This window comes from Coffea arabica, chromosome 7c, assembly GCF_036785885.1.
Source record: "Coffea arabica cultivar ET-39 chromosome 7c, Coffea Arabica ET-39 HiFi, whole genome shotgun sequence".
NCBI classification, from domain to species: domain Eukaryota; kingdom Viridiplantae; phylum Streptophyta; class Magnoliopsida; order Gentianales; family Rubiaceae; genus Coffea; species Coffea arabica.
In genome coordinates this window covers 18,041,259-18,067,586 of record NC_092322.1, presented here as the reverse complement: position 1 = coordinate 18,067,586, position 26,328 = coordinate 18,041,259, and the positions used below count along the sequence as shown (strand labels likewise).

General features: G+C 35.6%; 1 protein-coding gene and 1 long non-coding RNA gene across 2 annotated transcripts; one reads left to right on the top strand and one right to left on the bottom strand.

Moving 5' to 3' along the window:
- Positions 1-5,171: 5,171 nt before the first annotated feature.
- LOC113699170 (uncharacterized) lies at positions 5,172-13,483 on the bottom strand. The gene is made up of 6 exons (XM_027219315.2): positions 13,139-13,483; positions 12,895-13,034; positions 9,249-9,601; positions 6,888-6,984; positions 6,522-6,809; positions 5,172-6,400 (listed from the first exon to the last, which is right to left on the bottom strand). Exons 1-6 carry the CDS (start codon positions 13,275-13,277, stop codon positions 5,423-5,425), a joined length of 1,995 nt encoding a protein of 664 aa, XP_027075116.2. The 5' UTR covers positions 13,278-13,483; the 3' UTR covers positions 5,172-5,422.
- A 500-nt stretch (positions 13,484-13,983) lies between these two features.
- Positions 13,984-17,726, top strand: LOC140010203 (uncharacterized). The gene is made up of 4 exons (XR_011817477.1): positions 13,984-14,404; positions 15,458-15,650; positions 16,168-16,503; positions 17,021-17,726. It is a non-coding gene; the product is annotated as an uncharacterized lncRNA (long non-coding RNA).
- The last annotated feature ends 8,602 nt before the right edge of the window (positions 17,727-26,328 follow it).

Below are 26,328 nucleotides of genomic sequence, written 5' to 3'. Positions count from 1 at the left end.
TTATCCCAAGAAAACCTTCCGCAAAAGATGGAAATATTTTAAAAGGAAGGAAAAGAAGTTCAGAGAAAGAAAAGGCAATAGATGTTACATCCGTGGAAAGCCAGGATATTTTGCAAAACAATGTCCTCAAAATCAAAAGGGAGTAAAATTAATTTCAGAAATTAAGAATGAATTTAAATTTCAGTTTCTGATTTAGAATGTGAATTTTCTGAGCAAGAAAATGAAACTGACCATACTCTTTTGGCTTTGCAAGTTCCTGATGAAATCTTTACTATTTCCCCCAATAGTAAAGAAGTACTAGGGAAAACTTATCCTCAGACCCTTGTTCATATTCTTTTGGATAAGTACTGCAAATCAATTCCTGTAATTGCTTTTTTTGATTCAGATGCATCCTTGTCAATCATGAAAAAAAAAATTCTACCTGATGAATGTTGGATTCATGAAATTCATTATTTTAGAGTAGCTAATGGTGAGCTTTTTCAAACAAAGTTTATAACCAAAGATCCGGGAAAAATCCACTTTTCATCCTCAAACTTTGTGACCAAGACACATTTGGTCCCTAAACTTTTTGTCAGAACACATTGAGTGTATGAATTAACGATTTTTTGTCACATTTAGTCAAAAAAATGGGAATTTACTCAATTTGGACGGTGAAAACCACGTGGCCGTTAACAAATGTTCAAATATCAATTTATAACCAACACAAGTCAGCTTTTTGTGGACATTACACAATTCCTTGAACAAGTTGTCCATTTTGGTATTATTTTAAGTTCTTACTTAATGGACATTACCTATTCAAAATACTAGCTTTTGTGGACATTTTACTCTCAAACATTCAATTTATAATAAATATATAAATATTTTTAAGTAAAATTCAAAAAGTGTTACAGTAATTTCTTACGAAAAAAACTAGTAGGTTATCTATTTAACATAAATTAAATATTTTTTAAAAAAGAAATATCCCCTAAAGTACCAACTCTTTATGATTTTTCTCTATTACATGAACCAAGTACCAGGTTTTTATGGGCATTTTATTCTGAATCATTTAATTTATGTTAAATACATAAATATTTGCAAATAAAATTCAAAAGCCGTTACACAAATATTTTTACGAAAAAAAAACTAGCATGTTTTGTATTTAATATAAATGAAATATTTGAAAGTAAAAAAAATTGTCCATAACATACCAGTTCTTTATGAGTTTCTTCCATTTTTTGAATAAAGTACTAGTTATTTATGAGCATTTTACTTTGAATCATTTAATTTATATTAAATACATAAACGTTGATAAGTGAAATTCAAAAAGTGTTACACTAATATTATTACGAAAACAAAACTAGTAGATTTTATATTTAACATAAATTAAATACGTGAAAGTAAAAAAAGAAATACCCATTTTTTACTAGCTCTTTACGAGTTTCTTCTATTATATGAATAAAGTACTAGTTATTTATAGGCATTTTAATCTGAATCATATAATTTATGTTAAATACATAAATGTTTGTAAGTAAAATTTAAAAAGTGATATACTAATATTTTTACGAAAAGAAAACTAGTAGGTTTTGTATTTAACACAAATTAAATAAGTGAAAGTAAAAAAAAAATTGCCCATAACATATCAGTTCTTTATGGGTTTCCTCTATTACACGAACAAAGTAATAGCTATTTATGAGCATTTTACTCTGAATTATTTAATTTATATTACATATACTGGATTGGAAAAACTTTGTTGAATAACTCCATTAACTCTGCTAATCTCAAGCAACTTTTCACTTCATTAACTCGGTGGGCAAAGGGGAAACTTGGAGAGGAAAAGCAGTGGGTTAGAGAGAGAGTCAAGTGTGGACTTGTGTCTGACTTGTGTTGGCTATAAATTGATATTTGGACATTTGTTAACAGCCACGTGGTCTTCACCGTCCAAATTGAGTAAATTCCCGTTTTTTGACTAAATGTGGCAAAAAATCGTTAATTCATGTACTCAATGTATTCTGACGAAAAGTTTGGGAACCAAATGTGTATTCGTCACAAAGTTTGAGGATGAAAAGTGGATTTTTCCCCAAAGATCCTATCACCATTAAGTTTCTTCCAGATTGTCAAGTCAAAGCAAAGTTTTTAGGAGCAAATTTTACTGGAAAGGATCTCATTCTTGGTTTTGATCTTTGCAGAACAAATCAATATCTTGTTATGCCTTATGGAATTATGTCCAAAAAGTTTTTTAAAAATTTCATAGAAATCCCAAAGTTGTACATGATCCAGGATGAGGTACTCTCTCTTGAAGAACAACTCAAAGAATTTCAAGATCAAATCATTAAAGAATCTTGTGCCTCAAATCATCAAGAGTTCTTACAAAAATGTGACCATCCATTGTGGGAAAATTCTGATTTTTATATCCGATTTCCTTTTAAAAAGAATGAGGATGTAAATCCCACAAAAGCTAGTCATTCAGGAATGAATCTTGAAGATTCTAAAATAGCTGAGCAAGAATGTGTTGAACTTTTGAAATTTGGTCTTATTGAAAGATCTGATTCCCAGTGGGCATGCCAAGGTTTCTATGTCAACAAAAGATCTGAACAGGTAACAGGTAAGATGAGACTGGTAATTAATTATCTGCCTTTAAACATCTTTCTTCTGGATGACAAATTTTCAATTCCCAACAGATTTACATTATTTGCCCAGATTTCAAAAGCAAAATAGTTTTCAAAAGAAAATCTTAAATCTGGATTTTGATAGTTGGAAATACATCCAGAAGATAGGCATAAAACTGATTTTTGCATTCCAAATTATCACTTCCAGTGGAAAGTGACGCCCTTTAGCCTAAAGACGGCACCTTCACTTTTTTAAAAGGCCATGATAAAAATTTTCCAGCCTATTCTTCACACTGCACTGGTGTATATTGATGACATTTTTCTTTTCAGTAACACTTGAGAAGAACACATCCAATTGCTTATTGATTTTCATAATATTGTTAAGCAATATGGTATCATGATTTCTGAAAAGAAAATGATTTTGGGAAAACAAGAAATTCAATTTCTGAAGGAAAATGTACTCCTGAGCAGCATGTTGGACAATCAATTACAAATTTTCTTGAAAAAGATTTGTCAAAAACACAAGTTCAACAGTTTCTTGGAGTTGTTACAAGCCGATTCATTCAGTCGCTTTATAGTGCGATAAAGTACACAGTAAGATTTATGGTAACAAGAATATGCTGGTCAAGTAAATGACAATTTAGCATATTCATCTTAAACGACAATATAGCATTTAAACAAAATAAAAGCATGCTTTATAGTAGTTTTTAACCATTTAAGAGTAACAATTATTAATTTTACTTGATCTGATTTTAACATGAGACTAGCATATCTACTATTATGGATGTAGATCTAAAACTGTACACTCAATGTGTAATATGCAAGTAGTCATATAGTAGTAATATGAATGCAATATTTACACAGCATAATTTAGCATGTTCTTGTCTCGAAACTTACCTCTATTTGGTATCTCCTTGTCCTTCTTGCTTTCTAGATGTTGTTGCTTCAGTTCTCCACTTGTTTGCTTACTCTCCTCACATTTCTTACAGAATTGTGTGGATGATTTTTCAGTATTAATGTTTAAAATAAAAGAGGAAAGGCTATTCATATGGTCAAGAAAAGTGATGAGTCAGCATTGGACAAACAAAATTATAACACACGTCATTGGTTCTTGACACATATTAAGTGGTGGTGGCACATGCCAAATTGTGGGAGAAAGGAAGTTATTGACAGGTTGATTTTTCTGTTTTGAAGAGTAGCACTCAGGCCACAAGAAGGTCAGGTTATAAGCGTTTATGACTTATTTTCGTGTTATTCATTTAAGTAAACAGACATCTAGTTTAGATATTACATGTAAACAAGGAAATACCTCCAACCAAGTCTCTTGTGGATGAAAAATTAAATTTTCTCACAAAAAAAAAAATTGAGTTTATAGCCTAGGGTTTAAATTTGGAAATATTGCAAGGAGAGTTAAAGTACTATAAAAATTCTACCAATATAGGTATTAGTCTAATTTAATCAAAGGAGAACAATTATCGATATCTTTTATTCCAACTTTCTTAGCATTTTGTATACCCGTCTTCTATAGACAAGTTAAAATTGGTCGCATTTATGGTCAAGTTATAAAGTTCTAAATAGATTCATTTATTTAGTGCTTATAACCGTATCATAGTACATTTCTTTTGTGATTAAGAGTTTTCTTTTGTAATTAAAATTGGTCGCATTTATGGTCTCTTCTTTGGTGGCTTAACAAAAGTTGTATAAATGTGAGGTCTTAAACTACTTGCCTAATTTTGAAAGTTGAGGAAACGAGAGGTTAATTGAGGAATTTTAAATTAGGGTTAAATGCACTAAACCCATTGAACTTTTATCATAGTTACATTTTATCTATTCGAAGCTCAAAATGATTTATTTGATAAGCTCTCATAGTAGACTCTAATTACTGAAAACATTTAATAGTGTCAATAATTTATGAACAAATGTGTTCATGATAGGGCAAAGCTCTTCTCCTCGAAAACTAGCAATATTAGGGTGATGTGCATTAAAATGTTCTTCTACTTGCACTCGATTTGCTTTCCTCCACAAACAAAATAGTGGTTTCTAGTATAGTTAATCTAAATAAGTTTTAGATTACTAGGCTTAGTTACTTATTAAGTTGGTCAAAAGTTAAACACCTGTGTAGTATTATAATGTATTCTAATGAACTATTAACAAAGAAATTGTCATTGGAAGACCATAAAATATTAATGTCATTTTATTTAAGGAAGAAAGTAAAAGATGCTATTAAATTGAATTCAACCAACTAATGGTGAAGATTTTAATCCAAACTAAGAGAGATACATGATGAAGGTGATTTGAGATTGCTTTGTTTAACCCAACGACAGAAAAAGAAAGTAAATAAAGAAATTGGAACTAAATAAGTTAACTTAATAGAGGAACTATCCAACTCAGCACAGATGGTTGTTTGGAAAATTAATTTGTTATTGGCTTACGAAAAATTAATGTTGATTATAAGGTTGTTCCTTTATAGTATAAAATGAATTTGATTCATTGACAAATGAATATGTCTACCCTTTTGCTCACAGTTGAAAAGAAGAACCAATTACTGGGAAACGAGGGAATTGAATCTCTTCAGCAGTCAAGTCCTTAGAAAAAGAAGCTCAAAAAAAAATATAAAACAAAAATCATTAAAAGGTAACATAAAAAGTGCCCTGGCAGCAAATTTTAACTGCCCAGTGCAGATCAACAGCTGGTGAATGACCTGATGAATTCCTAGGTTGCAGAGGCTGATGATCCAGCCAGGAAAAAAAAATCTTTGACCATAATTCATATAGACTACAAAATCAGGAAACTTTTCCAGTCTCCCGAAAACTAAGAAACAGCAGCTGTTGATCCAATTAGTTACGCGACTTCCTCCTCGATGACTTGGACGAGGGTTTAGATTGCTCAGCATTAGCATTCTGCGAAGATCCTTTGGAACTAGAAGTTTGGGTTGATTTTGAATTGACATTTGTGGCTGTCTCCTTAGCCACTGCACCCTGAGAACCTCTAATCTGAGCAGCTCGCTTGTCCTTTCTTTTGGGTCTGTAACTCGATCTTTCCCTCTTAGGTAGCCACCTTTCAGGATCTGGGGGAGGACCTGGATTTGCCGGGTCGAAACCTTTTGGGTACTTCGGCTTTCTCTTCCTCTTCTTCTTCGTTTTCTCCTTGGTTTTGGCATCATATGCTTCAGCTATACCTGCAGTGGGACCGCTCTCAACGGGCTTAGCTCCAGAAGTTTTTTCTAAGCCATCCACATCAACTGCCTTTAATCCAGGTAGCGGTTTAAGCTGCTTTTCATAAGTTTCCGCTTTTTCAATATCAACATGGGCAACAGTTTGGACTAAGCCAACCAAAGCTCCCACACTCCCATGGCTTTTGACCAATTCCTCGTAGAGGCGTGCTGCCTCTTCTTTCCTCCCATGCCTAAGCTTAAAAGCAGCAGCCTCTTGCATGATGATATCAAGCTTGTTGTCTTCAGTCATGGCATTTGACCACCATCTAATTGAGGAATCAAACACTGCCTCAGCACCATCAATATCTCCAGCTCGTTCTTTGAGAGACACGATCGTGGCCACAGTGGCAGGCATGTGCTGGATATCAGCTATTTTTGCCAAAGACTCAGCAGCAACTTGGGGGTGACCCGCAGCAGCTGCAATCTGTGCCCTTGCAAGCAGGATAACCTTGGACTTCTCAGGGAACTTTTCTGCGAACTGCCCCAGTATTTCCTCAGCTTTGCCTGCCTTATTTTCTCTCACATGCACAGCAGCTTGAAGAAGAACAGGCATTACACTGAGAGGAAACATGCCAGGCAGCGCAGTAACTAGTTCACGAGCCTGCAGTTTTTCAACTAATATGTGTTATACAGATGATCCGGGAACCATTAAATGAACAACACGTGTAATTCATTATGCTGTTAACAAGAATCTGATCAATGCAAGTTCCTAAACATGTTACCTGATCCAACTTATTAGAATGAAGCAGTAGCAGCATACGGTTAGTGTATAATGCCTCTCTTTGCATTGTTGAGAGCTTTAGGTCAAGTCCATGAGTAAGCTTATAGCTTTGTGTTCCATCACCTTTCTCAATTAGCCTATCAAGTTTTCTCAGTCCATCAGACACATCTTTAGGACCCTTCAAAGCAATAAGATTGTTTATTGCCACAGCAAGCGATGATTCATCTGCCAGGTTTCTTTTGATAATATCAGTATAAGATACAAGCGCGTCTTGTGTGTTTCCTAGCATCTGTTGGAGAATACCGAGTTACCTTAATAGATGTCTCTACCACAGAAAAATCAAATACTTCTCTAGAAATCATCTTACTTGCTGAACATATGCTAATTGAACAGCTATAGGTGCTAACTCATTTTCTATCTCATCATCAGCAAAGTTCTCATCCATTAGAGTTTCTTGCCCAATTCTGCGAAAATGAATGGACAAATTTAGTGGAACCCAAAGTACTTAAAGTAAACACGATATCAGATGAAAAATGAAGTGAAAGCTACACAAAGCCACAGCATGCTGGTACAAGATAAGGAAGATAAGACTTAAATGACTATGCAAGAATCAATGCAGGCAAAAGGTACAGTAGAGCTCAGCATATTCTATCCCTTCCCTGCAACATAAATTACAACAAACACAAGCAATACTTGGTGTATAGCTAACCTTGCTCTATACTATCAAATTCAGCCACATAGTAAACCTTCTGACTCCACATAACCCTAATTTCAAGTAATGGATGCTAGAACAGTGAACCTAAAACAAATTTTACTGTAACAGAATTATGCCATATAATGAGTTGTGTCTTCATTTGTTCACCAAAATATTTACAGCATAAGTTAAGCTATTTGCACTAGCCTACAAGCCAGTACAAGCAGAAATGAGACAACTTTGTAGAAGCAACTGCAATAAAGGGAATTCAAGGAACAAAAAACCTTCTCAAGAAAATGGATCGCTAGAAACAACGATGCCAACGAAGTCTCAACAATAAAAGTATTCCAAGAACATAATAGATACTATCAATTATATTGCAACTGTAGCTCCTATACAGCCTCCGACGGCTAACAAATTATAGAGCAGCTATGTAGGTGATAATATAGGAAAGGTAACCAATTCAAGTGAACTTGCTTCTTCAAAAGGATACCTCTTATGAAAAGAAATAAAGAAAGAAAGACAAAATCTTAATCAACACATACAAGGCAATAAAAAACAACACCAGATAAAAAATTTGGTAGAAGCAAGCGTACAAAAGGGGAAATTGCTAAATTGGTGTTATACGTTTTCACAATATTTCTGATTTTAGCCTATTTAAACATTTTGGGGGTAGCAGTTTGGCCAAAATTTTCAAGAGTCCTGCATGTATGAATAATAAAAAAGACAGATTTCTGACTTATAGTCCTGATCTAGAAGTCAAATAAATCAGTATGCTTTTTTTAGCCTGAAAAGTCACCAAATCTAAGTCAGCATCTAATTCAATTTTACTTTTGCGAACAAAAGAATTTCATGAACACATCAGGAACTATTTTGGCAACATTAACACATAAAAGTTTAAATAATTACAGATACAGCAAACTGTTTCCTAAAATAGACAGACCCTTAAAAAGTCTTTGAAGTGAAATGATAAACCACTAGAAAGGATGATTAGCAAAATCTCATCTAATCTGTTTAGAAACAATTACAAAGAAGAAAAGGCTCAGTTACAAAAAAATCAATATACAGCCTTGTGATTTCCTACCGTAGACAATTTTAAACAAAATGTCCACCCATTAAGAAGTCTCAAGTAAAAAGGTAAACCCATAGAAACCATGATTAGCAAAATCTTGTCATCTCTTTGCAGACGAAATGAATTTAGAGCAAACTTTGGCATCTTTACACTCAATCCATAGAAATCATTACAGCAAAACTATCCATCCATACCAAACAAGCATCAATAAATCCACAAAAAAGAAAAAGATTATTGCAATCATAACCATCAAGACAGTGCAAACACAAAAAGCAAGGTAGTTTACTTTCTTAAATGCATAAAAAGAACTAGATTTTACAATGTTTCATGGTCTCTGCTACAGTCTCTTCATCACTCGTGTGGAAAACTTGATAATGGTATTGCGAATTTGCTTAACAAGTGGCAGACTAACATATGAATATTTTAGTCTGGCTTGAAAAATATAAACATTACTAATCCCTCCTTTCCTTTTCATTTGTCATGGTTAATTTAGCACACTACTTTACACACTTCTTATTTGACCGGCTAGCAACATAATTTTTCTGTGATTCCCCCTCAATCTAAATTCAGATACTGTTTGTTGCTCTTGGAATTTTAAACGTGAAAATGGTTTGTTTCATTTTTTTGGAAACTGAGTCTAATGTTCCTTTTGGAATTGTATGAAGGACAAAATTAGAATATTTGTCTATATCTATGTCCCTTCTAAACCATGACAAATAATTTGGGACATAAAATACAAGATATCATAACTAATAAAAGGGGATAGACAATCCTGCTTAAGCTCTAGATCTTCATTTTACCACTTAGGTCAAAGCAGATTTTGATCCACAAACACACTGACAATAAATAACTAGCTTCTAAAGGCATAAAATATTGAAAGAAAATATAGACTCATGGAAGCAACTTCCCTCTCTATTGTCTAATTGAGAAAATGAGCTTCAGAATTGAGAAAGTGACATGACCTTCTAGCTGATAACAGGAGTTGCTCTGCATCCTTATACTTGCCTCTTTCAATCAATGAGCAAGCTGTGTTATATGCCAACTCAAAACTGCTAGTTGCTTTAACTCTGAGTGAGTCCATCACTCCTTCCACTTCATTAGCTTGACCAGCAGAAACCAAACCCGCTATAACATTTATTTCTAATGACTGAATTTTGGACTTAAGGAGCTTCTGATAAACATCCACACAAGCATCAACTTTCCCCAGACGATATAAAATCTGAGATTCTAACAGCATAGTCTCAGTACTCCCTTCCAGTCCTTTCAAGGACTCCAATGCTTCCTCCAGCTTATTTTGCCTATACAAGCAGTATGCCTTTCCAAAGAGAAGAAGCCAAAAAAAAAAGGATCAGTAAAAAAGGGCAATATCTACCTTCAGAGGAATATTGAAAATTTAGAAAAAAAAAAAAAGGGGGGGGCTAATAATGCCATCTGAACAAGGAAAAAGATATCATCGTCCATCCACATACTAAAAATAACTACACAAAAGATTTATCAAAGATGTACTACCAGAAAAACAAGACCTAAAAGCAAAAAGGTGAAGCATTACACAAAATTCATTGTAATTTACAGCATTGACTCAGTCCCTTTTACATATTTAGCATCCTCTCTTTCCAGGAAAGCAGAATATCCCCAGTTTAACTGAGCCCACAATTATCTTAAATAATTCTTCATCAACCAAACATCTATCTTTAAAATGGTACCTAGTTAACAACATCGTGTACCTGCTTCTCTATTCTAAAGTTTTATGCCTCCCCCAGCCAGAACCAAAGATGGCAAAAGTCTGAAGTAAAGGAAACATGTAGGCAAATTTTGACAGCTACAATAGTAATCGGACATAGAAAGGGAAGAATAATAAAGGCCCAAAGTTTAACGCAAAACACTATTTCTACAATTAACTGTACTCATTGGTTTGAACTTGCAGATGTATCCACCTAAAATTGGCTTGACTTGCTTAAAATGGTTCTATGTATTTCCTTTTCTTGCCAGATCATAGAGATTTTACCAGCTTCCCAACCCGCATCTCTGTTACAACACTCCAGGAGTTAAAAACTAATGAACATGGAGGGCCTTGATGTGACTCGGAAACTTGATTATAATTACTTACTCTAGATATGAAATCACTTTCAAATGGCTAAATTCTACCTAGTGCATCAATTGAATCACTTGTTTATCTAATCAACATAAACCAGATAGAAAAAAAAAGCCCTACTGACAATCTTTCTAATTTCCCGATGCAAAGGTGCAGCCTCAACTCACTGAAGCTCTCAGTACATTAGGCAAATCCAAGAGACATTCAACCCGGTTCAGTGGAACCCACAAAATCTTGAAATATCTAAAAACATAAAAATTTCAATGGAAAGTTGCCACTTTAGAAAAAATGATGTTCACAAAGAACATCCCATGCTCAGATAATCTATAAGAACCAAGTGCAAAAAACTATTCCTGAGAATTAAAAGGAGATAAATCACTTGGCTGTTAGCCGTTAGGAGGAAATACAACAGTGAAATCTTGTTAGAATTGTTATAAGAGAATCTATGCAATAATATACAGCTTATAAGCAATGCTTTTGTCAATTAAATATGGGATATAATCCTGAACAGACATAGAAGGACAAGAGAAAGAAGAACAAACAGTTACTTGTACAGCTCAGCCAAGTGACAAACATATGAAGGATCAAATTTAAAATTTCCAAATGAAGGAAAAGCCAAGAAATATACTCAGTTTGCAGACAGTATTACCATCTGTATTTCTTGTAATGTTTTAACAATTTTTACTCCTTCAATCTCATTAAATTATCATACTGATTGTGCAAAATTATCAATTCTACCCTCATATTAACTGCTATGAGTTGAAATGTTCTCATAAAGAAAAAAGTCAGTGGCACCAATATCTAGAGCTGCTTTCCAGAAACTGTAGGATTGCCCTGTGCAGGCATGTAACATGATTGGCATGTTTATTCACGCACTCACAATATTGTTTCAGGTTGGACCGGAAATGAAGGTATCAAATTATCTATCGGGCTGACAGAGTATCTAAGTAAAAACTCTGACATTATGAGTTAACCTCAAAGTATATCATCCTACAAGTTATTCTCCAAAGGGGGAAGAGAAAAGGTTTATACTCCGGCCAATAACCCCCTCCCCATCTAACCAAAGCTACCTAAAACTACATGTCAATGCTGAATGTAACAACCACCAAATATTGACTTATGCAGACTCGCGTCATTAGCTCATGCAAGACACACAAGGTGGTCTTTACTAATATGCGTTATCCATATTAAAAATGTAAATATGAAGCCAACAAAGTTTAGGAAGACAGACAGGACATTATCATCCTAAATGCAGTCAATCTAAGTAAACTTGGACCCGCGACAAACTGTCTGATCTTCCATCAAGTTTCCCTCTTCCTCCGAAAAAATTGAGATGGAAGTTAATCTAGCCAATCAGAAATTGTCATCTATTTCTTCTGTTCTACAGGTAAAACAAAGTTGTTTAAACGTTTCCAGAAGTTACAAGTAACGTAATAAGCATAGTCAGCCACTCCAGTAAATTGTTAAGAAGTTTAAAACCGTCAGGTTAAATAAAATTAACAGTAAGCCAACATTGGCAAGTTATGTTTTTTGAACAGTAAAGAGTTAAAGACCAACTTTTCCAGTTAACTGCAGTTCAGCATATAACTATTCAGGACTCAACAGCAAAAAATTAGAATCCACTGTATATAGAATGACATCTCTTCAGGACTCAACAGAAAGAAATTAAAATCCGTTATATATAGAATGACATTGAATATCAAGACTAACAGCATCAAACTTACCCCATCCAAAACAGAAGAGCAAATGAAGCAAAATATCTAATTAACTGAGGAAAAAAAACCTTAAGCAAGGCCAATACCCTGCATCAATTCAAAAGTAGCTCCTGAATCCAATTCTTATATATGAACCTTCCAAAACATAGAACTAAACATTTGCATCATTTCATCTTCTCACTAATTAATTAAGTCACATTTTTTTAATCCCTCTTTGAAAAGAAAAGAAGTCGTTTTGTTACGTGTATACACACTTTCTATGAAAAGTGGCATAGACATAGTGGACTGGTTGTCTAAGGAGATACCACACATAAGAGGAATCTCCCTCAGGCAAGTCACATATTGCATATTCACCACTTGTTTTATAATTTTAAGAACTTGAATTATACTTTATCAACTTCCATTTTATATTATGGTTGAGGCCATAAAAATTGGTGAAGTTTACTATTCCTTTTAGAAATTCGAGAAGTGCCTGTGGAGCTCCTGTTTCTGGTTCAATCAATTACTTCTTCGGAATGTTTGCTAATGATTTTATTAAAATGTAGCCCACATCCTTTTTCCTGGATTGATTTTATGCTTTTCTTTCAATAGATACCAAGTTCAGATTGAAATTCATGAAAAGTCTAGTAATTAGATCGATGGGACATAAGAGCAAAGAAATTATTTTAGATTGATCGAAACAAATGCAATACAAATACATACAACAAATAAATCGTACTGGGAGCTATGTCAACTCCACCCACTAAAAGAAGCTGAAGTCACTGGAAAATTTAGACAAACTGGATAATGCAAATAAATTACCTTTAAAAAGCTAAAATCCACAGGAAACTTCTTGGCAGATTCCTGAATTGTCGTCAAGGCTTGATCGATCTTATCATTTTTTATCAACGCCACAACTTTACATCGCAAAGCATCCTCGTCACTAGGTGCAACCGATAGCACTGCATCAAAAGTTAAAAAAATGATAAACAGATCGAAGTTCGAAATGTTCCATAAATATCAGCATTGCATAACCAACAAAGGAAAAAAGGAGAAAAAATTGCACCTTGATCTGCAACTTTGATGGCTTGATTAAACTCAGACCGCTGGATGTGGCGATCAAGAGATGTGAAAAGATCCTCTATCGCGATTGTCGGAGTCGCCGCTGCCGGCGTCGGCTTCATCTGCTTCTGCTTTGGAGCCATTTTTGAATTCTATGCAATTTTTCTTGCTTCCTGAGACTTTTAATAATTTTAATTATGCAGTTGTATATTTGAGTACATATATTAAGTACAAGAAAAATACATTTGATTCGTTGGTAAAATATTTCAGAGAGAATCAAAGAGATTTTGGAGAGCTGTTGGTTTCTTCTGCATTTTCAGACGAAAGAGGGAGAAGGGTTTTTTGCTTTCGGATCCAAATTTGGGCTGGGGTCTTGATGTTGGGCCTAACTTAGAAACAAAAGGCGTTCGGGCTTTTTAGTGCTTGCTGTACCAAGAAACCAATACCATTTGGTCAAAATGACTAAATGAGCGCTTGCAGGAGAATGTTTGTAAATGGAGCAAATCATCCGGTTATGTATCAAACTTTTGAAATGATATGGTTTGGCCATTCCCAATAAAGGAGTTGGCCACCACTGTATATAGTGGGGTGGGAGGTCAAGGGTTCAAATCTTGCCTCCTATTAATGTGCCTCAATATGAGGAGTGTTCTAAATCCATGTGGATGAGTGTTCTAAATCTGTTTGGATAGTAATTTTGGTTAGCGGAATTTACTACAGCAAGTTAATTTTTGAAATTCTTGTTTGGACACCTCAGACTACAAGTTTTGGTTAGCGGCGTTGGTTGACCCCACAAAAGTTTTTAAAGGAAGAGAAATTCTTTCATTCACGTGAAATGGTCAGAAATGCGAATTTAATATCCCATCAAGGGCCAGACACCCATGCTTTGTCTGCCCCGTGATCCGTTCGTTGGTCTTTCTAATAAAACGACCTGCAAAACCTTCGTTTAACTCTTTTCTCCCCCAAAACTACTCTATGCAGCTCTCTCCTCCTGCAGAAGCATTTCACCCCAAAATCTTAAATTGCCTAACTTGCTTGTGCGACCAAGTACCGAAGAAATATATTTGCAGAAATCGGTTGGCTGTCACAGTGGGTTGATTAAGCGCTTGGTTTGTTCTAAAGGGTTTGAACGAAGAAGGAGATCGTCTGGGTTTTTAAAAGCCATAGGCGCAGACGGCGTTGTGGATACCGAACGCAGAAATCAGAAATCCAGAAATCTTTTGCGGAAAATCTAAAGGCCAGATTTGTATAAAGTTAAAATCAGATTTGGCAGGTATAATTTTGATATTATCATTTCCTGTCTGAGATTGGTAATATGGTTGTGCGACTCAATTTCATGATTTGGCCGGGATTCTTAAGTGTGTATTTTGTAGGTCTCTATCCCAAAGCCCCTCCCTCGTTTGCCCAATATACATTCACCCGCCCTTCAAAATTTTTTCCTTTACGCATATATTCGGACATTCCCAAATATTCACAGAAAAGAGACAATTTGGAAGCCATCCCAATTCAGTTTTCTTCTTAATCTGGGGCCCTTTTTTCTTTAATTTATATCAGGCCATTCATACGATCTTCAAAATGCTAAAAATGTTGGTGCTATTGCTGGTATCCGTACTAATAGTCTAGAAAATTACGACTTACGATTTCATAGATGTTGTCAAATAGGTTCCCTTTATATAATTCAGATCCGGATATAGGATCTACTAATCATGTTAAAATTTCATATTTTAAAATTAATTCCCCGATCACCTAGAAGTACCAGTGAGCATATTTGATTCTGCCGTGCTCGTTACTTTTTGGTTGAAGCTGCTGGTACAACTTTTATTATGCGATTCTCATTTACCCTAAACTTCCCCGGTTGTCTTTTGTCTTTCATTTCCTTCGGTCTCATCTGGTTTTATGATGAATTCAATAAAGAGTAGTGAAGAGGTTAGAATATTCCTCGGTTATAGCTGCCCTAATGTTCATCTGTCATGCTTCTTCATGCCTTTGTTGTTGATGTAATCCATTTATCACACTTGATGGTTACAACTATATCCCAATATTTCACACTCAACCCCTTATTGCCTTCTATTGCCTTCTATGTAATCCACTCAACTATATCCATTTAACGTTTTGAAGACTTTGCCTTCTATTGCCGGCCATATTAATAATTACAAAGCGACAAAATAGTTTCCCAACTGATCCAAAATATCGAATGGATGCATAGGGAAATATTTGAAACCCAGTAGTAGTTCCCGATCCTTTCTTTATAATAATTTGACATTCTCGGATATTACCTCCACATGTAACAAAAGCATATCTGCCTGCTGCAATAAATATTCCTCAGGTGGTTTATGATCTAGTCTGAGGTCCATACGTGCCATGACCTTTTGACCGAAGTATAGCACCAGTAAATGCCCAACAAGCGGAGGAGATCACTGTCCGGCCCTACTACTCCACCCCGTCTTTCTGAAGCTTCATCCGTCCACTCCGTCACAGACTCGAACGACTACATCCAGTCCCTTATCAACTATTTCAGAGTAAGTTTGGACTCTATCCAAGTTAACTGGCCGTTGTTCTCAAATCAGTCCATTCATCAATCCCAAATAAAAATTTTTGAGTAGTAAAAGCTAATTACCTGCGCTCTTATATTCTTAGGCAGACTAGATTTTATCTCGAACCATTCCCGAGTCCATGGATAAGTATTGCTATTTGGTGTATGCGACCATGATCTCTATAATTGTTACCGTATAATATAGTTTGTATGAGTACTTGTACACCAGCTTTTTTAAGCCTTAATATTCTTATCACTTTGTCCCATATTTAAAACATGTCTATGAATTATAATGGGTTCAAATTTATAGAGATCGTCTCACTGGATAAACCGTATTTCTGTTTCGGTGGGCATTGAAATTCGTACTCTAGCTTTGCACTTGCTTTGCTGCAGTGGCTTTGATAAACAGGATGAATTGCCATGATCTTGTAATCTGTCAATTGTTCTTCCTTCAACCAGATTGTTATTAATGCTTAGCAATCCATTTGGTTTCCTTTTTTCAGATGCCACGAGACCACACCACGGCAAAGGCCCATTGGGATGAAAATATGGAGATTCATTTCTGTATGACATTCGTCGAGTGGAAACGGAGTGGGGAGTGAAATCCAAACGTTGCATCAGAGGCCAATTGGATGAAGCTTGCTGCGCACTTGAATGCCACCTGGGGGAAGCAATATGCATGGACAGTGTACCATTCTAAACTCGCACGGTTGAAGAAGATTTGGCGCTGCTTTGTCAAGTTAAAGGGTCTGTGACAAACTTCCGAAACTGGTATTGGTTGGGACGAGAATAGGAGGTGCTTCTTGGGAGAACCCTCTCAATGGAACAATTTGTGCCTGGTATTTTTTCCTTTCGACGTAAAATTCAGTTCCAAAGCAGAACTAAAAACTTTGGCCAATTCTTTTTGCCATCATTCACTATTCGGTTACCTGTCCATGACATATTTTTTCGCGTATCGATGTATGTTAGACTGCATATTCCATAATAGGCTGTAAAAGAATAAAGTCACGACAGATTCATCTTCGAATTGTGCTCAAAAGAAGTCGTGACCATGCATTTTTTTCTGAGTATTCGTCACCTAATCTATAATAGTATTCTTAAAAGTGGCGAAACTTACTTCTGGACAGTGTAGCTGCATGCGTGCATATCATATGTTAAGGCTGGATTATTGTGATTTTGTCTACAATTCTGTTCCAAAAAAGGATTTTTGTCGAACTCAAATTCTATCTATTAGTTGATTAAGGAAACATATACTACTCTTGAAATGTACCTGTTGTCCTCTCTAGTTTAAAAAAACCAGTTTACATCAGATTTGTATACTCTTGTTTCTCAGTCCTTGTTTTGTCTTTGATTCAGGAGAACAAGGATTATGGATACTTTAGATCCGGCCAATGCGTCGACAAATACGCAATCCTGCACGAGGTCTTTGAAGCAAAAACCGCCACAGGGAGTCAAGCTTAAGCATCTTCAGTACCGCCTTCAATTTACAATCCACGCAAACGAGTTGGGCAAAGTTCTGGGCAGGTTTTCTCATCGCCCCTGGGAGATGAAATGTACAATGCCAGGCAGGGGACTGGTTTCGATGAAGATGCTCCAATTGCTGGAGTGAAGCGAGGTTCAAGCAGCCAAGGGATAACGAGCTCGGGCCCGAGTGCATCCCAGGGAAGCAAGTCAAGTAGAACTACGTCTGATCCATTCGTCGAGTGTGCCAACTCGCTATCCACCCTAGCGAAATCTAAGCTGCATATCAGGAGTCGCCGAAAATCTGAAAAGGAGAAATTTGGACCGGAAATGGCAGCCCAGGTCGTGGAATCGTTCAAAGAGCTGGACAAAGGGGTGAAGCTGGCTGTAGTTTTGGCACTCCAAGATGACAAGTGGCGGAAGACTTTCCTGAGTCTCAGTCGCGAGATGCAAGAGTTTTGGTTGGAGACTCTACAGAGTGCCCTTCCTAAGGGACCCGATGGAAAGTAGACTACACTTGGCCTTGCTTGTGTCCCTTCGGCTTAGCTTACTTTCGACTGAGTAAACTGGAATGAAATTGCGCTATTTCATTTGACTCTAATCACCATTGAAAAAAGATTTGTTTGGGACTTTTGGTACCAATGCAATTGATTTTCTATCTACTGCCAAATATTATTTAGTTTGTATAATTTGTCGATGTTGAGTTGCCATTTTCCCGGTGGAATGAATTGGAACTGTTTCGTTTAAAACTTTGGCTTGGAGTTATATATATTATCGTTACTCTTGTATTAAACATTTAATAAGTAGCTAGTAGTTGCAGATTGATTGCTATGTACAGGAGTAAAACACGAGAGCTTGCCGGACTTGCCGTCTGACATATATATACTTGGTTCGCATATGTAGAGAAGTCAAATACATATATACATATCATGCCTCTGGCAAAGGAAGGAATTATGGTTACTCAATTGCCGGTTACATTCTTTGCCAATTTTCATATACTACTCTTCTACTGCCAAATATAGATGCCACGAGATTTCGTTCCTATCCTGGTTGGAAAAAAAAACTCTTGAAATGTCAGGACTTGGTACGCAGGAGAAAATAGCAAATGAAGCACGAGTGATTTGTAACAAAAGCAAATGAAGTCATGTGTTATTTTTTTTTACTCGATTTTTCATATAAATGAAAAGATCTTCAACATATGAGTCAAGCATATGTAGAGAAGCTCTGCACATACTCAAACGTTACCATATTCATTATGCAAGGCCACCATCTACACAAAAGTCCAAAAGGGAGGAGCAAGAAAGTAGATACTCCCAGAACGCACGTCAATTTGTGCCTGGCAAAAGCTGCCTACAGGTCATTTTTTTGGCATCCAAAGATGACTTATCGACACGGTGAAATAATTGCAGACAATTATTCACGTGATGTTAGGCCATTGGACCCCATGCAAAAAAGACCATAGTCCGATAATATGCTATGCCTTTAAAAGGAACTTAAGAATAACAAAAAGGAAAGAGAGCATGTGATAATTCAGACCTCACACAGCTCTCATATAGCATCCTCTATTTGGGCTAAGCACTTGTTCCTGGCAACATATTTGGTGGGAAAGGTTCCAAATGAGCGAATTCGGGGATGAGCAGGGGACCAGCTCGTCTTCGGACGAAGAGGATGTTCTGTTTGCTGCGGGTGCTGCGCTGCTATTTGGACCAAATGCAGAACCATACGGAGGTCCAATCCAGAAGGTGCCATGCAGGACGTCTGCGCTGTCAGGACGACACTGGGTTGAGGAAGTACTGTCAGGCCACCATACCCGGATCATAGATGCAACAAGGCTAAACGTTGATTCTTTCATGAGGTTGTGCCAACTTTTGGCCGAATGCGGATTTGTTCCCCAAAATTATCAGAAAAGGGTTACAATAGAGGAGGCACTTGCGATGACATTGGTCATGATGAGCCACAACATGAGAATGCGTATGATTGCTGATCGATTTAACCATTCGACGGAGACAGTGCATCGAAATATTCACGAAGTCATTCGGGGCCTATGCACCTTCGCGCAATTCGCAATTACTCCAAGATGGCAGGATGAAATTCATCCGAAAATTCTTAATGACACGAGGTTTTATCCTTGGTTTGAAGTACGGTGACATTCAAAATCCTATCTCGTTGATTCAAAAAATCCTTTGTTCCAAATGCTTTGTCCTCTATATATAAAATTCTTTTTTTCAAGTATGGTGACATTCTAATCTCCCAACTATTTTATTTATTCATGTTCATAGCTTATAAATAGACATGAATATTTTAATTTACGTCAAGGGAACCACCTAATGTTGTTGTTAAGAATTTCTACTTGTTATTGGTTGGATATGTAATTCTGTCCTTAATATTTTAGGTCATCAAATAATTAACAAAATAAGGAAATGCCATATCTTTTCTTGTTTTCGCCTGGTTGTGGAATTTTTGGCTTGAAATTTTGTCTAACAACACTAGGAGGATGAGCACATCATTTTAAAACCAAATGGGGGCTACTAGTTGGCCCTATTATCCTAATTACACTCAACCATAGCTATTACCCTTTTTGATGACTTTACTTCTCTATCCAAGTATATGCCTTATTTTTTACTCTATGAATATACTTCATGAATTGTCTCTATAGCCTTCTTGACAGTGTTAAATGCCTTTTTTTTCCACACGTAATAGAACTAAATGCCAATTTTTCACACTGTATACCCTTCTTTTTCCTCTTATGCATCCTCATAGCTTTCTCACTTGTCCCTCTTTGAACCTGAACTTTTTTCTTCTTTAGCCCTTTCACCTATTCCCATGCGTTTGATGAACTTTGGCCAGAAAAGAAAACAAAAAAGTGATACAGGAAATCTTTTGTTCAACGTTTGGGGGATTCTTGATGTCAAAAACAAATTGGGTAGATTTGTTTTGACGCTGCAGTAGAGATAAGTCTTCTGTCAGAAATTTTGGGTGTGACATGGACGAAGAGTATGCCACTGGAGTGTTTTTTTTTAATGACATTTTAATGCAGATCCATTTCAATGAATCACCACAATATGTCCATTTTAATAATTTATAATTTCAGGACTGCGTTGGAGCTATTGATGAGACACATATACCTGCTTATGCCCCAAGAGAACAGCAAGTGGCATACACTAATCGACACGGTGTACAATCGCAAAATATTTTGGTTGTGTGCGACCATGATATGCGATTTGTGTACGTGTATGCCGGTTGGGAAAGAAGTGCACATGATGCCCGAGTCTTAGATGGGGCTTTGACCGGCCCAAATCACTTCCCCATGCCTCCTACAGGTAATACAAGTAATCCCTCCCTTCACGTAAATTTGGAAAGCAATTGCATATTTTTATCCCAATCCTTAGCAGACCGAATGATATATATATTGGATCTCTTAAATTGCTGTCTTAAATTTGGCTTAGCAAGTATATTTGTTTTGCCTTTTTCAATTGAAAAATCTGGCGTAAATGGACACTTCAAATTGTTTATCAAATCGTACCGATATTCAATAAATTGTACGAATGATCCGAAAGTTAGAAATGGTCAAAACTAATTCGGTCGTATCTCATAATTGACTTAGGAAAATATTATTTGGTTGACTCCGCGTATCGAAACTTGCCCGATTTCTTACCACCATATAGGGGACGCTAAGCTAATGTTAGTGGTCGCAGGAGGGGGAGATTTGCAACTGCGAAAGAGCTGTTTAATTACCGGCACTTTGCACTACGGAATGTCATAGAGCGTAGTTTCGGTGTCCTAAAAAGGAGATTTGCCATTTTAAGGGGAGCCGTTCCGAACTACATGATGACAACACAGATAAATGTAGTTATTGCTTGTTGTGCCGTGCATAACTTCATTAGGGATCAACAGCCGAATGATATGTACTTTGCTGACGCGGAGGAGGGAGATCTAGATATTCATGGTGCAATTCCTCCTTATCCCGAGATACAGCCATTGCATTCTCCGCCTGAAGTTGTTGAGCAATGGATTGCCATGAGAGACACACTGGCGACGCATATGTTCAATGCCTATAGAAATAGACGACAACGTGCATGAAACAGTTGAACCCATGATTTGATATTCGCTAGAGGCTCCTACAGTAATAAGTGTACCTTTAATAATTTGTCATGCCCAACTATATATCTTGTGATGCCAAATATGGTTGTTGTCTGTCGTTGTAATTCTATATTTGTAATTCTATATCCCGTATGTGCCAAATATAGTTGTTGCATGTCGTTTGCTATTTGTATCAGCAAGTAAAGAGTTTTATATGTCGGTCTCTAGACAAGCGTTGCTGTAAAACTTAGGGCAAATTTTCCTCGACTCAGACACCTTTCCTAATTCTTTTAAAATTGTTTAATAGTTACAAATTAAATAAAACAACGCGTCAATTGTTTAACTCATGCTTTAAGCCGTCCCGCGAATTATAGGTGATTGCAAACAAAAAAAAAACCGAAATCATCAGGGTGTGGCATGGGCCGCGCATACTAGAGAATTCCAGCATTCTCCTCCATAGATGGTGGACAGACTTGCCCGAACGTGGAAATCCTCTGCACCTGGCCGATTTTTCATGTTACTCATAGTATATATCGTCCTTTGTAAATTTGATGGGTTTCCCCCAGAAACCGAATTGTTAAATTTGACCACTGCAAAGTAGCTCAACAAAAATTCATCAGGTGCCAATTCATCAGCTGCCAATTGCCGTGGATTGTCCTGTCACGTTCGTAAAGTGAATTGAAACTGTGGGACCCGGTCAATTTCATATAATTGGCCCATACACACCACTCTGGTGAAGTGCCAAAAGCATTCAAGAATCCATCTCTCTCCTGTAGTGGGACCGCACTCCAAAATTTGACTAAGGAAGTGAAATCTGTTTCATTCCTGACAATTTCATAATTACGCACTAAATTGTACTCCCTCCGGACTGCCACAATTCAAATTACAAACATCCAAAACAAAACATCTTCACATATTACAAATCATACAAAACAAATTTGCAATCCAAATCACACAAATTCTTCCTATCCAAACAAACTATTTTGGAGAGCTGTTCGTTTCTTCTGCATTTTCAGACGAACGAGGGAGAAGGGTTTTTTGCTTTCGGATCCAAATTTGGGCTAGGGTCTTGATGTTGGGCCTAACTTAGAAACAAAAGGCGTTCGGGCTTTTTAGTGCTTGCTGTACAAAGAAACCAATACCATTTGGTCAAAATGACTAAATGAGCGCTTGCAGGAGAATATTTGTAAATGGAGCAAATCATCCGGTTATGTATCAAACTTTTGAAATGATATGTTTTGGCCATTCCCAATAAAGGAGTTGGCCACTACTGTATATAGTGGGGTGAGAGGTCAATGGTTCAAACCTTGCCTCTCATCAATGTGCCTCAATATGAGGAGTGTTCTAAATCCATGCGGGTGAGTGGTGCACCCGTCTGGTCAGATGGTGGTTAAATCCCCATCAGATTCCCCCGACTCAATTGGCCCATTCCCTAGAGTCGCTTCCCTTAAAAAAGTAAGTCCCCCCCCCCTTAGGAGTAGGAGTAGGCTAGGCTAGGTTAGAAGTTGCTGCTAGTGGAAAAAAAAATTTTAAGAGTAAGAAGTTATTAATTCAACTTCCAAACATGCATATTTTTGGGTCATTAATTCAACTTCCAAACATGCATATTTTTGGAAGTTATTAATTCAACTTCCAAACATGTTTTGGGTCCTTCTATTTGTTTTCACTGTCAAATCTACATCTGAATCTCGCTTATGTTCCATGATTTATGAGAATTCTTAGATGTGACAACTTGATGGTGAAATAGATCGAATGACTCAAAATATACATGTTTAGGAGTTGAGCGAATAACTTCATGTTCTTAAAAGTTGAGTAGCAAAAACTTATCATTTCAAAAGTTAGGTGAGTTTCTCGATAATTTGATATTATATATATAGAAGTGTTGCTTGCATTTTACCTACCTTAGGTTTGGCCAAATTTTTTTAACCCTTACTTTTTTTCCATCAAATCAAAAACTAATAATTACTTTCAATTAGATTAGGACATGTGGATGAAAGAAAGATAAGAAGAAAATCATGTTTGAAAATAGGGGTGTTCAACTTTCAGGAAAAAAAAACCGAATAACTAGCCTAGGTCGGATATCAGATATTGGTAAAACCGAATTTTAAAAAAACTAATTTATATCCAATTTTTAAAAATTAGTAAAATAGTTTTGGAAATGGATATTGAAATTTGATTCTTGAATTCTTGAATTATATACACACACATACACATATATTGTGTGTATATAATATTTATATATGTGTGTGTGTGTGCACGTGTGCGTGCGTGCGTGTACACACTTATATATATATATATATATATATGTATGTATGTATGCATGTGCATGCGCAAGTGGCACATTTAATTGAAGAGAATTAATGGGTCAATGAATACTTGGAATTTACCTATTTTTCATCTAACTCTCTTCTAATCAATTTTACTTAAAAGTAATCTTTTTTCTAACAACTTCTATCTTTTTTTAATAAATTGAATTAATCTTTTTATCTATATATGGTAACTTTGATTAGTGTAAATTTAATCATTACATAGTAAATCTATTAAATTTGATAAAAAAAAAGTAATAAAATATTTGTGTAAAAATATGTTGCTGCATTTTTTTTCATCTTGAATTGAAAATGAATATGAATAGTTTTATAATCATATTCATGAGAAAATTTAAATACTACCCCAAAGAATACCTATTATTTTATTTTTTTTATCATTATATTATATAATGAATATTATCACATTGTAATAAATTAACATATATAAGTCTTTAAAGACTAAAATGGGAATTAAATAGTTGGAATGCAATAGTTTCATGACGTAAATATGAATAATATGTAAAAACATCATCGATGAATTATTTATATCTTGCACTGATCATAACTAATCACAATTAAAAAAAAGGGTGATACTAAATTCATACCTCTATATCCTAAATCCAAATCTGATGTAACTTTTAACACTAATAACACAAGTTATCAATGCTCGTGGTACAAGTCATTAATGTATTAGGGTATGGATTGAAGCTATAAACATGTGACTTTAGTCCATTACAAAAAGAATATTTCATGATAATGCACATGCCAAATACTAAAGATAACCAATGGGATAAGAATCGTATCTTACTTTTTTTTTTCAGCAATAGACAGTATGGAACTTAAGAAATTGGTAAGAGGGCACGGGAATTTGAATTCAAGATCTCTAATTGGAATGATTTCATAGAACTTCATTTGATCAAGAAGAGAAGAAGAGTGAAAAGTCATTGAATGTTCTTTGAATCCTTTTATTTATAATACTCCGAAAGGCCTTTAATGAATTAGTATCATAGATACATTTAAATTGACAAGGACCTTGCCATTTATAATAAAAGATGTATCTCCTTAGAATTAACCCCTATCAATAATTACTAATAGTTAAAATATTTATGTTAAAGTCATAAAGGGTCTGTCTAGCAGGTGCATATAGTACAGTCATTAAAATATATTTCAATTATCATATTTTTGAAAATGTAAGATTAATTAAGGAAAGTATATAAATATAAAAGCGGGTAGATAAGATTAAATAGGAAAAATATAGAAATACAAAAGAATGTAATAATTGTTAATATGTGTATATACATGATAGTTTAGAACTTTAGATGAATGTTAGGTATATTAATGGGTGCCCTATAGGCACCTATTAGAAAAACCTAATCATAAATATTAATTTTAGATTTTGAAGGCCCAAGACCCAGAGTGCCCCAAGTTCCCATCTTTGAGCATGAAATAAAGATTAATCTAATGGTCAATAGAAAATAAACCAATATGAAATTTTGGAGTTTCTTTTCAACATTTCTCACCACCATGATTGAATGAATTGGTGTAATGTTTAATATATATCTTTTCATTGCCTCGTAATTTTTCAAAGCAGGATTTTTTTTTTTTAAATGATAGAGGATTTTATTGAATTAACTAAATTTTATAGTATTTGAGCAACGGTTCAATCATCTTTACAAAAGTGTACCTTGACATTTAAGGAGTAGCAAAAATTCTCTCCTTATCTCTAAATATACCTAATGCATTTGAATTGAATCTATTACATAGATCCATATTATCAAAAATTCCTACACAAAAAGTAGTACAATTGAAACAAACTAGTTAATGCATTGATATCTACCTCCAATGTAGACATTTGGATGTCTTTCCTTGTTCTTGCACTTATCAAAGCAATGAGTTGCCTTTTTTCACATATAATTCTAACCGGCTGCGACTGCTACTCTCTTAATTTAATCAGAGCTAATCTTATTGCTTCACCCTCATTTTTGCTTTTAGTTTTGAGCTTCTCTCCACTAGCATTCTGCTAGAATTTGATCTCAATTCTGCTTAGCTACAATTCCTATTCTCAACTTATGTGCCTTTTTGTTGTTTTCAGTAGCTACCTGGAGTTCAGTATTATCCCCTTCACTATTTCCTTCCTTCTCCACTTTACTATTTCCTTCCTCCTTCCCCTTGTTTCTATTGTGCTTCTATTTTCCTTCTTTTTAACAATTTCTTCTTACTCCATGCATCCGTTTACTACTTGCTCGTTGAATTATTCTAATTCCTTCTTTTTGCTTGCCATTGAATTCTATGTCATTTATGTCCTTCCAATTTGCCACAGGATGTTAGCAGTCAGGGCCAAGTGTTTTTGGCCATCCCTTCTCCTTCTTGCTTAAGCTATTGATACCCACCATTTCCTGAAATAGTCAGTTTGGTTCTGAACTCCATCCTACTGAATTGGTGCTAGTTGCTATGTCTACTTGGCTTGATGGTAGTGAAACAGTGTATGTTCTACTGTTTCCAATTGCTCTCCACATCTTGCACAAATTAGAGATCCTTGCTTTATTCTCTTGAATATTACCTCTCTTTCTGGCAATGTATCTGTGATATACTTCCAAATAAAGATCTTGATTTTGTGCTTTGTGTTCAGTCCCCATACAGCCTTCCAAATCTATGCATTGGAATCATCAAAGCTTGTTCCTGCCTCCTCTGTTCCTTCTTGTTGCTTCTCCTCCTCTTTCTTCAACGGACCTCTATAGCATGATTTCACAGTGAACTCCCCTTTCCTATTGTGCATCCAATGGTGTTTGTTTGTCCTTCTTGAAGTACTAATTGGAA